The sequence below is a fragment of the Hordeum vulgare genome, chromosome 7H, assembly GCF_904849725.1.
Source record: "Hordeum vulgare subsp. vulgare chromosome 7H, MorexV3_pseudomolecules_assembly, whole genome shotgun sequence".
In the NCBI taxonomy this organism is placed as follows: Eukaryota; Viridiplantae; Streptophyta; class Magnoliopsida; order Poales; family Poaceae; genus Hordeum; species Hordeum vulgare.
This window is the reverse complement of record NC_058524.1, coordinates 8,511,955-8,527,017: the sequence shown is the minus strand read 5'-3', so window position 1 is coordinate 8,527,017 and position 15,063 is coordinate 8,511,955. Positions and strand designations below refer to the sequence as shown.

The following is a 15,063-nucleotide window of genomic DNA, read 5'->3' as shown; positions in this document are numbered from 1 at the left end:
TGGGATAGGAAAGGGCAAGTTGACATGTGATGCTTGTGAATATGCCAAACACACAACTTCCTCATATGTGTGTAAGGGGCTTACAAGCATATCTTCTTTTGTGTTGTTTCATTAAGATGTATGGACTTGCCCAATTGTGTCAATGAATGAAATGAAGTGATTTTTTGCATTTATCAATTTCTATTCTCATATGACTTGGATTTATTTGATGCGTCACAAAGATGAGGTGTTTAGCTATTTATGTGATGAGTACTTATGACAGCCAAATACATTGAGCAACCGAATACCAACAAGAATACTAGGCATGAAATCTCCGCGGACTAAGTTTGTTATTCCCAGTTGTTTGATAGTACTTGTTTTGCTCGAGATCCGTGACCTTCTTTCAGGAAAATTAATCCACAAGAAACAAAGTGTATTTTTCTAGGCTATTCTTCTGGTCGCAGGGGTATAAATGTTGATGTACCTTTGAGAAACGCAGGCTTGTAAGTATTGATAAAAGCTTCACGGAGTCTGAGTCATTATATGATGAGCCAATAGATCTAAGTGTATTGTTTCAAGAGCTTGACCACTTCCATTTTGTACAAGATGGTCAAAGAAGGCTATATCTCACACTCAAGATCATTCTGTGAACATAAACACTAATGATGATGTGCTGGTTCAAGTGCAGCCAATTATGGGTACAATTCCAGTTGTTACTCTAACTAATGTTGATGTGCAGGTTTTGGTCCAGCCAACAGTGAGTTCCATTCAAATTGGTGATCTCCCACTCCCTATTTGAGATTGGTGGCAGAAGATTCCTGTAGTGTATTCTCAGCGGCTACCATATGTGTAGAAGTAGCAACAAGTGCGGGGGGAGCAGTCACTGTAGGGGGAGTAGCAACAAAGTGATGGAAGCTCATCTCACAAAGTGGAACTACCTATTGCGTTGTGAAATGGACACATGAAGTGCCACATAAGGCTTTACCACCAGAGGTTTTCTATGATCATGACATTGGAATTTTGTGTCTTACGATGTTTTGTCTCCTTTGTATAGTGTTTGTTGTCTTCTTTCAAACTATGTCAACCACAAAGTATTGGAAGGGTGCAAAGAAAGATCTGACGTGGCGTGAAGAAATAATAGAGGCATTGGAAGCACCAAGGAAAAAAGAAGACGTGTGTGCTAACCATATCGCGAGCAAAAACAAAAGTGGCGAGTTGTAAGTGGATTTATACTATGAAGCAAAATCCCAAGCGGAAGGTGGAACAGTGTATGGCCAGATTGGTCGCTAGATAGTTAAACGTATGGAATTGATCATGATGAGACGTTTGCTCTAGTGACAAAGATGAACACTTTAAGGATATTGGTCTCCCCTGATGCAAACTTCGGGTGAAAGTTGCATCAAACAGATGTCAAGAATGCCTTTCTGGATGATGAGATGTAGGAAGAAATCCTTGTATATGCGGTTTGAACCAATCACCGAGGGCATGGTTTGATAGGTTTAGACGAGCTATCTGCGGTATGTAGTATGATCAATATAACGATGATCACACAATGTTCTAAAAACACTCTGATAAGAAGATCACTATTCTTGTTGTGTACGTGGATGGCATTATCATCACTAGAGATTATAAGGAGGAAATGCAGATATTAAAGGGGTGTCTAGGCATGGAATTTGAGGTGAAGGATTTAGGCAACCTAAAATACTTCGTTGGCATTGAAGTGGTTGGGTCAGATAACGGAATATATTTGTCTCAAATGAAATTTGGCTTGGATCTTTTGATGACATGGACATGATGGAATGTCGTGTTGCCCCCATTCCGATTGAACAAAACTATCAAGTGGCAACACAATCAAGAGAGCTGGTGAATAAGGAAGATTACCAGAAACTAGTTGGGAGGTTATTGAACTTGTGTCATACTAGGCCTAACATTACTTATGTCGTGGGCATGGTGAGCAGATACATTCATGAACCAAGGAGTGGGCGTCTTGATATTGTGCAAAAAATCCTAAGATACTTGAAGGGAACTCTAGTTAAAGTGTGGATATCTTAAGGTGGATGGCTACAGTAACTCTGATTGTTCTAATTGTCAAGATGATAGATGGCCAAACTTCTAGCTATTGTATGTTTGTTGGAGGAAATTTGGTGTCATGGGGAAACAAGAATCCAAGGGTTGTGCCTAAATCAATAACAAAAGCTGAGTATATAGCCTTATCTCAAGGGTTGAGTGAGATGCTTTGGGTGAAACACCTTTTGTGCGAATTGAAACTTTTGAGAAAGGGACCCTTGAGGGTGTGGCGTGACAATCAGTCGGCTATAAGCTTTGCTAATAACGCAAATCAACAACAAAAGCTGAGTATATAGACTTATCTCAAGGGTTGAGTGAGATGCTTTGGGTGAAACACCTTTTGCGCGAATTGAAACTTTTGAGAAAGGGACCCTTGAGGGTGTGGCGTGACAATCAGTCGGCTATAAGCTATGCTAATAACGCAGTTCAACATGGTAGAACTAAAGATATGCAAATTGACCACTTCTTCGTTAAGGACAAACTTGATGCTGAGATTATCAGCCTCGCTCATATCAGCTTTGGACAACAAGCTGGAGATTGGTTGAAAAAGGAACTACAAACAAAAGATTGTAACTTGGCATGTAAGAAGATGAAAATAACAATATATCTACCACCCATCATGAGAGGGGGGGGGGGTTGTTGTTGAACCGATATGGGCCCAAGCCCATATAGATAGCTAACCTAGGAGAGGTGCATCGAGTGTACCCATGCCTGAAGCTTCCATAGGAGACAAAGCTGCGAGGTACGTCTCTCGCCCGACTCAACAATTCACATACCAATTTAGTTTTATTCTTTATTTTTCTATATGTCCTTTTATTCGAGTATTTAACAAAAGACTACCAATTTCTAACCAACCCTAGCAAGAAACTACCACTCTACAATATTAGAAGCAAAATACTATTTTTTCTAATCTATGGTAAAAAAACTACCAAGTGAGACAAGTCACAGATTTCGTCAAAATTAAACTGGATTATGACAGGATTGGTCCACACGTAAACGTTGACGTGGCACAGTAATCAACTCTGCTTGATTGAACGTTATGTTGACTATTATGACATATGAGACCTACATGTGGACATCAATCCCCTTCTTCATCCAAATATTATCACCGGGACATTTCATAAAACATACTGTGCTGCAGCGCGAGCTCGCCGTCGGCCTTGCTATCCTCCACGCTGCCGCCCGAGCTGGCCATGGCACGCGCCGTGCTCGAAGCTGGTGTCTGCACGAGTTTCCATGTCGGGTGAGTTAACCTCCGCACCGCTGGCCAAGCTGGCCATGGTAGGCGACACACTCGAAGTTGTCCTCCGCGTGAGCTTCCATGCCGGGCGAGCAAGCCCGCCGTGATGGCTGGCCTCGATGCCACTGGCCTATACCGTAGCCAGTTTTTTAATGGAGGGCGACCAGCCGGCTGAGAGGTCAATGGTGCAGCGATGGCGGCCTCGTACCAGCTCGAGAGCCTCTCTGACTTCGACGTCGTGTCCGCCAACAAGAATGGCAACATGGCCTGCTTGTTAATTAATCAATCAAGTCTTCAACGGCGAGGCGCCTAGCTCGATTGGAGGCGATTGGAAGTCACCGGAAATGTCCATGCATAATTTCATAGGAAGGAGATATAACTGACATGTGGGCCCCACATGTTAACAGTTAAAGTAACGGTGTTGACTTTTTCAGTCCGGACGGGCATAGCCTATCATAATCGGGTTTAATAGGACAATTATCACACATTGCAGTTTTCGGCCATAATAGAAAAAAAATCAGTAGGTTTTTTTCTATTTTTGTAGTGGTAGTTTCTTGCTAGGGTTGGTTGGAAAGTGGTATTTGTTTTGTTAAATACACATTTTTAATCCGTTAAATCCTTTATATATTTGTCAATCTAGTGTCAATAGGATATATTCTCGATGGTAGTGGACTAGTAATTTTGAAGCCCAATCTGGTGTCAAGTTTTTTCGTGATTTCACAAGGATTAAAGCTGAATGGGATTAATGAAGTATAGGTATATACAAAACTTGGTCATCTAAACAAAGATCGGAGCTTGTCAAAATTTTGTCTTCCAAATTGCTAAAGCTGAATTTGGATATTAGTGCCTCCAACAGAACAAAAAGTATCGTAATATCAATACTAGAAATTGGGTTACAAATTAACCATATTGATAATTTAAATTTCAAGTAATCAACACTCCAAATTCAAACAAAATACAGTGACTACAGGGGTGTTGATAATTTTTCGATAAAGGACAATTTTCATTGATTCATATTGAAGCATCGCGAGTGTTAATAATTAATAATTACCGGAAGGTGGTGGAGTCCCATAAACGAACTGACCCGTCCCATGAACCTGTAATGAGTATTGGAAGATCCCGATGGCAAAACGCAATGTTAACAACATCCATGTGCCCTTTCAGTGAATGAACACACCTCTGTGTCTCACAGTCCCAGATCTGACACAAGGAGCAAAACTCATGATTGAATAAATATTCTGTCAGTATGATAAAGGGCTAGTCTATTCTTTAGTGAAAATGCTATACCTTAGCAGTTTTGTCTTGTGAACCGGTGATCAAGTATAGCTTCTGACCCAGACTGAAGTAATCCAAACACATCACTGAATCTGAATGGCCAGACAATATGTGCTTACATTCACCCGAATGCAGATTCCAAAACTGCAATTTCAAGCAAATACATGTATCAGGAAAACTTGGAACATCCAAAATGATGTTTACTGCATGCATGCATAGGAAATCTAAACAAACCTTTACTGTATTGCCCTGGGCACTGGCAAACATATCAGTGTCCTTCGGGTTAAACGCAACTTGCTGCACAGTATCGCATTTATCAAGACAACTATTGGCATCAAATGTTTTTATCAATTGCCAGTCTTTTCCATAGTCCCATAGCAAAATTTTACCATCACAGGATGCTGATAGCACATAGGGCTTAGTTCCATGGATAGCCAAAGACTTGATAGATGTTGAGTGTTCATGTAGAACGTGGATTCTACTTTGTGAATCACAATTATACACGCAGAGTAGTCCACTAGTAAAACCAGCCAAAATCCATTGCTCACGGGCTATAAATTTAACCAAACTAACTGCAATGAGATAGATATCAAATGTTATATTGCTGAAATGTGAGATGGCAAAAATAAAAACATTAGGTCAATGTGGTGAAAGTCAGAAGCATGCCTTTTCCCCCCTTCAACTCAACCAATTCCACTTCCTGCGGGTAGATATGTGCACAGAAGTCAATTACTTCTCACATACGAGAATATTAAGCACGGTAACCGAGCAAAACTGAGATGGTTAGGAATGTTAAATAGCTGGAGTAGCCAAGTTCGACGAAGTGCTAGTCGAAATCAACATATTAGCAGTAGCATATGAGTAATGGTAATATCAGTTTAATAATTTATTGATTTGTGTACACCAGCAAAAATCTACACATATGGTTGACTAGTATGTATACACGTGCAATGCACGTCTTAGCAATATTGTTCCGATGATGATTCTTGTAAAAGAAAAAAAGAAGACGTATGGTACTTTGCAGTCAATTTCAGAGCAAAGAGAATATTCCATGTATGCATGCATAAATGAAAAGAAAATAAAAGAAAATTGGTAAGTGGTATGATATAATTCACCTACGTTGACACCCAGATATTTTCATAGGAAGAAAATATAGATGTATGTGATGGACCCCACAAATTATTTACTTTCTTTCTCCTACCGTATGCTTATCTTGTACACAAGCTCTCTGCCTGACGCCCTGGCGCATGCAACGTGGGGAGAAGATCCGAGGTGTGATGCGAACAGGTGATGGTTCCAGAAACAATAGATGCAGCTACAGGCTACTGTGCACTGCGAATCCTTTGAGTCTCAACCGTTCGATTTATGAGACCAACGGCTAGGATTGATGTTGTAGCAACAATTCAAAACTCGTACACTATAGAATAGAGATATAGATATATATATGCACAAGATTACCACGAAATCGCCATGCCAAGTGGTTTCCTTGCACTCTGAGGTCACCACGCACATGACTGCGCCGCTCATCAAGACCTAGAGTTAACAGTCCGGCAGTCCCCAACGTTCTGGTCTCATCAGCAAGATGTGTGAAGGCATTATTTATGTTCATATAATGAACAAGCCATCTGAAAACAGTACGAGGGAGAGATCCGTCCCAATGGTAACCAGTATGATTACCGGGCTAAATGTATCATCAATGCCATGCCTGGTTCCTAGGAGAAGCCCCAAATTACCCACTATGACCTTCAAGGGATCCCCAGGATTAAATAAGCTGCTCCTTAACCAGCTTATTCTAGAAGCCCAATCAAAAATCTAGATAGGAGACATCATATTCTCGAAGCCCAAAAAAGTCACCAAAGTAATTGGCCCTCAACTTATGCAAAAAGGGCCAGTCACCCAAAAAAGGCCATGCATGCTCATGGTCCATTTGGTGTGTCCAGTCCCTCCAGCCCATAACACCTCCAATTACTTGGCCGAGCAGGAAATTGCCTCCCCACATTGAGCTATATCTGGTACCATGAGGTAGTGAGTGTATACTTAGACGCATCACTTAGGAAATGACGAGCTTGGTTCTACTGCGATGAGAACAAGGTGACGTGGATGGTCGCCAGAGGTGGAGGGGAATGTTGGTTTGTGATACTGTACCCAGTCCCCCAATCATTTTTCTTATCAATTCCCAACCCTAGCCACCCATGCCTCCATCCCCTCTCAACACCACCGGCTGAAGCCCATGTGGCTGAAGGCGGTTCATGAGGTCACTATGGCTCGTTGTTCTCATCTCATCTCTAGATGGAACCTGTCACGGGTGCTACACTCCAAATCCCTCATCTTTGGTGCCTTCCCCCCTGTTGTTGCTCGTGTGGTGGTAGGTCACGTCCCCACCATTCTTATTTGACCCGCTTGGTCGTGGCTCGCGGTTGCTTTAGTTTGTACCGTCGAACGATTGCCCCCCCCCCCCCCCCGCGCTATCCTCGCTGCCCCATCTAGTTGGTCATCCTGGGTCAGATGGCCAGATTTGGCAGTAGCTCTACCGGATTTGGCCGAGATGCCCCATGTCGGTTCGTATCCGACCAGGAGACTTTCATTGGTCATTGTTGGTTTGAGGTGATCAGGTCATGAGAGGCATAGGTCTCAATTGGCTTCATCTCGTGTTGTGTCTACTTCCCCTCATCATCGGACCCTAGTGGGTTTTGTCCCTAATGCCTGCATGCAACGTCCTACTACCCTCGAGTTGGTGCTCGTCCCCTCATGGTCATCCCCTCCATCTGGTTGCTCTGGCGGCATTGGACTGGTGTTCTTGGTGCTTGGCGATGTTGCATCTTGTCTCGCTCATGTGGTGGCATCTCCAGGCTGATGGTGGATCCTTGCCTTCGATGCTTGTGCTTCAGTTGCTATCGTTGTTGTCGTTATGGTAGTCGAGTTGATGTCGTGTTGGCCCTTGTGGTGCATGATTTTTGCTTCCTTACCTTGTGACATATTATGTTGGGACTCGTCTATGGATCGATCACATCAAATCACGATAAATACGCGCACACAAAAAACTGATAGCCAAAGGCCATTGTCGTGCCTTTCTTTTCTCCTTTTCTTTTCACGGTGTTACACCCTCCGTCGACCAATGCTGTTTATATATACACGGCCTTACTCAACCGACCCATGTAACCAATCCCTACACGGACTACTACTAGACGCAAACAATTACCTAGTTTACTAACTAATATAGTCCAAAGTGGACTAGTAATCACACGGAAACCTGGCCTCCACGTACCAAACCTGACACGCATCTAGCCAAGTTCATAGCAGTTTGAACCAGCTATAAACTTTGACACGATACTACTTCAAGATTAAAGTAACAATCTCTCCCTAATCTTAACATTGTCTTCCGCTCTTCTTCGGTCTTGGCTCGTTGAAGATTCCTCCCTTGTCGACTCATACATCTCGCACCACGACAAGTCGAATTGATAGGCTTCATTGATCGCAACAACTTCTTTCCAATTTTAACTTGGTGAATTTACTGATCACCTCAAATATGCATTGGACTACCTAATCATGGTAGTAACCTATGAAATACACCATCCGGTTGTCTACACCATCCACCTTAGCAAGATATATGCCGGCTCCTTGTGGATCACACCACCCCGTGCATTACATCATGCACTCCAACCTCATGTAGAGACATGGCCTCATTGAAGAGACTCACCTTTATTGGTTTACCGCCCCCACATAGTTGAACCTGATCCTTCCGTCGAGACATATAGACGACCTGGACGCTTCATCTTCAACGCCTCCTCACAGAGATGAGCACTTGGACATGTCGACTCTGACATGACGACGACAACCGACCGACCGTGCAAACCCGCATGACTCCTTGACTCCCTTGGACGACACGACCGAACGTGTTAACACACACGACTCCTTGACTCATATATTTTCTACAGACGATGATCTTGGGAACATACCGGCACCACACCCTGCACCACCGCTTCCGTCAACAATCTTCTTCCACTGCCTTCCCGACGACAAAATGTCATCTCCCTCCTTGCCACTCCACCGAACGATGATCACCTGAACCTCCTCGTCGTTGCACCACCTAGCGATAACATCGCCCGCCCCAAGGTGCTACTACATCGCCACCCTCGGCCAAGCGCATCTTCTGATACCAATTATTGAAACTCACCCACGGATCGACCACACAAAATCACTACGAACACGCACACACAAAAAATTGATGGCCACAGGCCCTTGACGTGCCTTTATTTTTCCTCCCTTTGTTTTCTCCTTTTCTCTTCATGGTGTTACAATCTCCGTCGACCAATTTTGTGTATATATACACGGCCTGACCCAACCGACCCATGAAACCAATCCCTACACGGACTACTACTAGACGCAAACAATTACCTAGTTTTACTAACTAATATAGTCCAAACCGGACTAGTAATCACACGGCAACCTGACACGCATCTAGCCAAGTCCATAGCAGTTTGAACCAGCTACAAACTTGACGCAATACTACTTCAAGATTAAACTAACATACTACTGTTCTAAACTAGGCTGGGTTTGCTTTGGCAGTCTCTAGGTCGTGGATCGCCAAGTTTTGGGTTAGTTATCCTTATGCTGTTTTAGTTTGTGTCGTGTCACTTGTATTGGGTCATGCCTTTCTTTGGCATTGTATAAACTTCTTTCTTAATCAAAGAAAACGAGGTTAGGCGGCTAAGTAGCCCGAGGACCTATGGTTAGACGATTATTTGGAAATTTTCTTTCCATTAAAGTACAAAAATCCGTCAAAATTTCCCGAGTACAACATGTGTTTATGTTCTTATATACTGAAAAAATTGTATTGCTCGTAAGAAATTCTGGAGTGAGTTCAGTCACTTGCCTTTGCATGGTAGTTCATTTGGAAAGACTTGCCTCCTTGGGTAATGACCATCCTGTATCGCAAGAGAAGGATTTTTCTTAATTAATGCAATCATAGTGCAAACAGAGAACTCAATTTCTGCACCAGCACGAGAAATTGATCCACTCACCATGGATCTATTGGATGCAGTTCTATTGTCGACACTGACTTTAGTTTGGATATGGTCTATTCGCAAACACCCATAGAGATTTGTCAGAAATATTTCAGAATTGGTTGCGCATAGGTTGATACAAATGAAAACCTGGCAAAGTCCCCTCAAAAAGAAAAAGAAAAAGGACAAAGGTTGGACTCACCTTGGAGGTTATAAAATCTATGGCCAGCTCGATGTGATGCACATTTCGGCCCGTCTTTGGTTTGAACATTTCATGTGCAACATCCTCAGTCGTCAAACTCTCCTCTACGATGGTGCTCTTCACAGTGACCACCTCAGGCTTCAAGCTTTTGTGTTTTTTTGAAGAAAAAAAGGTTACTAGAGGATCTAGCCTCGACTGTGGTGACAGAACTCCTTCGCTCGGTAATATGGTGCACTTCGCTGTACTATATATACTGAAAGCCACATGGTAATCAGTAACGTTGCATATCTTCAGTGTGCTTGACATGATTTGCGCAACAGGGAAGCGCAACTGGAGGGGGTCAACCTTGATCAGCTCACTGGGGACAGCTAATGAGCTTATCTAAAACAAATTAAGAAGTAAGCGCTCGATTGGTGGGAGTAGGATAGACATGCAATTGAAGAACTTGGGCTCAAGGTAACAAATACATCATTACTATTATCACTTTGATAGAAATACATCATTATTTAGTTCCAACATGTTTACGTCATCAATGACAAAAATGGAACTCGGACCATTATCACAACATTTATTAATACCAGCTTTCAAGGCACAAAATGTAACTCCGACCATTAAATCAAGGGCATACAAAACTGGTAGCAATAACCATTCAAACGCTTTGATCTTCCCGCTTTCCTTCCTCTCCTTGGTCTATTCTTTCCCTTTCTCCAGCACCATTTTCTTTTTCTCCCAGCCCCCTGTCCCCATTATCTCCTGGATCATGTGATCCATACTGTTGAATTGGATTCTACTTTGGCAAGAGCTGCATCATGGGGCACCCACAAACAGCTTCTTGCACAGCCACACCAGAGTGCGACCGGACAAGGTGCCGGTCAGGACCGGCGTGGCCCATCCCAGATGAGCACGGCAAGGGACAAGCAGGAGCTACAATGTCGGTGCGGTCATCTACAGCCTCATCTAACAGAGGGTATGATCGAGGCCGGCGACAACAGGAGCTACAACGTCGGAGCCCATGTTTATCTTTTTTCTTCTGTTGTACTACCACCAGTGAGTGGGCTCTTGAAGTACCACTGACATGCAATTAGCAATGGGCGCTGTCAGTGGAGGGGGTTTGCGAGCTGTCAGTAGAGGCTCACTTTGCTATAGTGCCTATTAAGTTTTAACTACCACATATCCGTAGATGCATTCAAGCATGACTTACTAGACATGAAACTAAGAAACATCTACTAAATAACACATTCTTCTGTTATATCAAAATTAACCGCCAAAGAAAAGTTGCTTTTGCTACATAGTACATGTCGATCCTATACTTGCGTGCCAGCTATAAATATAGTTAATCTAAATAATATTGTATTCCTTCTAGTTCCCTAAGAGTATCTAGAGGTGTATGGAGATGTGCTTAGCTTTACACAGGTTCGGTTTTTTTTTTCATAGATAGATATCATGGATGCTTACCTGTTTAGCACGACAGCATCATTAGACACCTCTGCTTAAGAGGTGCTGAAGTACCATGCAAAGATAATTGCATTCTAGTAGATCAAATATTTTTTTGTAGAGGAGGAAAAAACCTGGCATGTGCATCAATTGATGCACACAACCATATATTAAGCCAAAGCACTGGCTTACAGAAACACAAAGAAAAAGAAATCATGGCCAGTTGAACAGGCCTCTTGATAGTCTTTTCCAACATAGTTGATTAATGATGTCGGTATACTCTTTCACTTCAAGCATCCATCCATGAACATCTAGTGCTGTGGAGGTTCTAAAAGCAGTTGTTTTTTACATTGGCCTAGTCAAAATTTTACTACAAGTCTCTTTTTAAATATATATATCAGATACACAAACTGACAAACACGATAAGTATATATTTTCTAGGAGATTAAAATATCAAAATTACACTTAGCAGACAATACATGCACAAAACAACAACTTTTGGAGAATTGTGGGGAGTAGTTTGTAAAAACACTTGGAGAATTGGGGGAGTATAGTTTGTAAAAAAGATTAAGTCTGTCTGGCCAATTTGCCCCACTTATGTGGTCATACTGTTCTCCTCAAATCAATATAACTGACATTTTATAGAAAAATAAATGTAATACACTCTATTTAGTTATTAGGGAACTCACCTCTTCAATCATTTGACCTGTGTCTTCCTTGGAACCCATGACAGCGGCGGTGTTCTCTGCACTGCGATCCTTCTTGCCCTTCAGGCCTATTTCCAACCGTGCTAATCCTTTGGTGCTCTGCACACCACCATATTTCCTGTCCTCCAGGTCTATATCTACCAGTACTAATCCTTTTTCATTTCCGATCGCGATCCTACAATAAATTAACATGTTGCTCATTACATTGGGCTTTATACTAGAGATAACTGATGCAGAGGCTTGATGTAGAACTCACATTTTCTAAAAATAAGATTTTTGGCATTGAAAGAAACAGGGCCAAAGAAAAAACTAACAATTGTACTCCCTCCGTCCGGAAATACTTGTTCTAGAAGTAGATGTATCTAGGCTTATTTTACTTATAGATACATCCATTTTGTACATTTCTATGACAAGTATTTCCGGAGGAAGGGAGTGTGGATAGATTTACCCTTTTTGTACAAAAAAAGCAGTTTATGTGATTTTCTAAATAAAATATAGGGACTAAAATAGATTTTTTCGTAGAACTCAATTTGTTGAAATCAAAGTGGTACAATGCAGACCATGCTATTATCATAAACAACCTATGTTGTTACACAAAGGTCATAGATATAACGATATGTGTAATAATTGAATGACTATTCATTCGAACAATAAGTCTAATAAGATTAGAACTGCATCGGCATCAAAAGATTGCAAGCCTACGAAGGGCCATGACAAGCGGCATTCAGAAGAGCAAACCCCAGAATTAAACATACTCAAAGTGAAAACTACACTACTATATTTGCAGCCTAGTTCATTTTCATTTGCACTTACAAGGTTTTTTTTCGGAAGGGAGGCAAAGATTTGCCTCAACTATCAATTTTTTTTAAGAAAAGGAGGTTAAGACCCTCGGCCTCTGCATCAATCGCTCAATACAGCCATCTTTATTACTTATTCAACAAAGGTCTGACAAGAACATACATCAAGCCACCCGAAGTCCCCACTCACACCTACAAAACGTGACAATGTGAAGTGCTCTCACTCTGCATATCTAAAAACGGTGTCTTCGCCGATCTATCCACATAACGTATCGGAACTAACAACCGGTGCAGCAAACCTAAAGCGTACACCACATGCACACGTTTTAGAAGTCGTCATCATCATCGAACCGCTGACCCATCTTCAGGAGAGAAATCCGCATCATCCATGCCAGTCCGGCCATCCGTCGACGCCACCATGGCGCCCAACGGCGCCACCTCCCTGCGCTCATCCATCCAGACGCGAAGACTCTATAAGACCTGTCGTGCGTAGCACCTGCCGAACATGCATGACAAAGCGTAGCACCTGTCGGCCAGGCATGACCTGACATCACCAGCGAAGCTCCGTGCAAGACGAAGACGCTCCACCGTCTGCCTCTGTCTTCCAGCGCTGCTCCACAAACAATCCTCCCTAGAGAGGAACGACACCACAATGCCGCCATCGTCCGATCTGGAAAACTAGATCCTAGGGTTTCCCCTCGAGCATCACGAGTGGATCGACCTCCCTGCACTCATCCATCCAGACGCGAAGACTCTGTAAGTTCTCTCGTGTGTAGCACCTGCCGAACAGGCATGACAATGCGTAGCACCTGTCGTCTAGGCATGACCTGACATCACCACCGAAGCTCCGTGCACGACGAAGATGCTCCACCTCCTGCCTCTGTCTTCCAACGCTGCTCCACAAACGATGCTCCCTAGAGAGGAACGACACCGCAATGCCGTCATCGTCCGATCTGGAAAACCAGATCGTATGGTTTCCCCTGGAGCAACACGAGTGGATCGACAGTAATTACAGGACGAAGCCTTCATCAAGGTAACGACGTAGAACGCCGCCGTCCACCGTCGGCTCCGTTTTCACCGGCAACTATGTCTCCCCGACTCGCAGCCGGGACTAGATGATAGATCTGAAGATCCGATCACCCAGCCTCAGGACGACCACCTCCGACGTAGGAGATGACCACCACCGCCATAATCCTCGTGATGCGATGCAGACCCGGAGTGCCTCCGCGAGTCGTCGCCGAGATGCAGCAGATTGAGGACGAGATGCAGCCGCCCTCCTGGACCTGAAGGTCGTAGATCGAGCCCGGGACGTATCCCGGCCGCCGCTGCCGTCTTCTCCTACCGACCCCGCCGGCTACAGCAGAGTCCCCCCGACACGCCCCGGCCGCCGCTGCCCGCCATCCTCGTCATAAGGGGTCCAGGTCTGGCCGCCGCTGCCCACCATCCTGGTCATAAGGGGTCCAGGTCTGGCCGCCGCTGCCCGCCATCCTCGTCATAAGGGGTCCAGGTCTGGCCGCCGCCGCCTTAGATCCCGGGACGCAAGAGGAAGTTCGCCGCCGCCGCGCCACAGGGCCGGCGGCGGCAGAGGAGTGAAATGCGCGGGGGTTGAGGGGAGTTGTGTGGAGACAGCCCGGTGCCTCAACTATCAAACAAGAAATAATAGACTTACACAAAAGCGCCACAATTATGTATAGTACACAAAACTACCACAACTGGGGCTTGGGTAACGGATTGGTATCACGTTGTTTGTGTTTTCAAATCAGTACCGCTTTTCAAGCATGGCATTACTTATCGCATTAACAGCCGCTTGACCACTGTCTAACATAAATAATAATTTGCGAGGCCGGTTACTCGCCAATGACATGGCACTGGCACATGAGGCACATGCCGCTCGTGTTGACTAGGACAAAATCGGCTTGGTGCATCGGCTTCGCTTATAACCTATTCAACACCAGAGCTAGCGCAGCCAAGGAGTCGTTCCTAGCGGCGGTGGAGGATGGCACGACGAGCAGTCAGAGCGTGGGTTGCGGCGGCGGTGGAATGGGTCCCGTCATCATGTCCTCGTCGAGGAGCACAGCGGTGAGCGGGGCACACACGCGAGCTCCCCCAACATCTCACCCGAGAGGCGGTTGCCGATGAGGTAGAGCAGCTTGACGTTAGCCTGGCCATAAGTATGGCAGGCAGGTTTCAGAGTAATCTAGGAGTGAATCATTCGACTTGATTATTCAGCTTGACGTTGCGGAGTGCAATGGGAAGGCCAGCGGGGACATGCCGACGAGCACATTCGACTTGAGGATATGCAGGTGCCTTGAGCGAGGTTGAGGCCCCCGAGAACGAGCATGGTGACATGTCCGACAAT

The 15,063-nt window shown here is 44.2% G+C and overlaps 1 protein-coding gene across 1 annotated transcript; it reads right to left on the bottom strand.

The window, feature by feature from the left end:
• Positions 1-4,333: 4,333 nt before the first annotated feature.
• On the bottom strand, positions 4,334-14,148 carry LOC123407978 (coatomer subunit beta'-2-like). The gene is made up of 5 exons (XM_045101221.1): positions 14,063-14,148; positions 11,890-12,082; positions 4,796-5,191; positions 4,574-4,705; positions 4,334-4,486 (listed from the first exon to the last, which is right to left on the bottom strand). Exons 1-5 carry the CDS (start codon positions 14,146-14,148, stop codon positions 4,334-4,336), a joined length of 960 nt encoding a protein of 319 aa, XP_044957156.1.
• Between the last annotated feature and the right edge of the window lie 915 nt (positions 14,149-15,063).

Coding starts and splice junctions, on each gene's coding strand:
- LOC123407978 (XM_045101221.1), bottom strand. CDS start 14,148: ATGGTGGGCAGCGGCGGCCAGACCTGGACCCCTTATGACGAGGATGGC. Junction 5,192..11,889: donor CAGGTCAAATGATTGAAGAG/GTGAGTTCCCTA, acceptor TGACCTAATGTT/TTTATTTTTGCCATCTCACA. Junction 4,706..4,795: donor CCCAGGGCAATACAGTAAAG/GTTTGTTTAGAT, acceptor TTGAAATTGCAG/TTTTGGAATCTGCATTCGGG.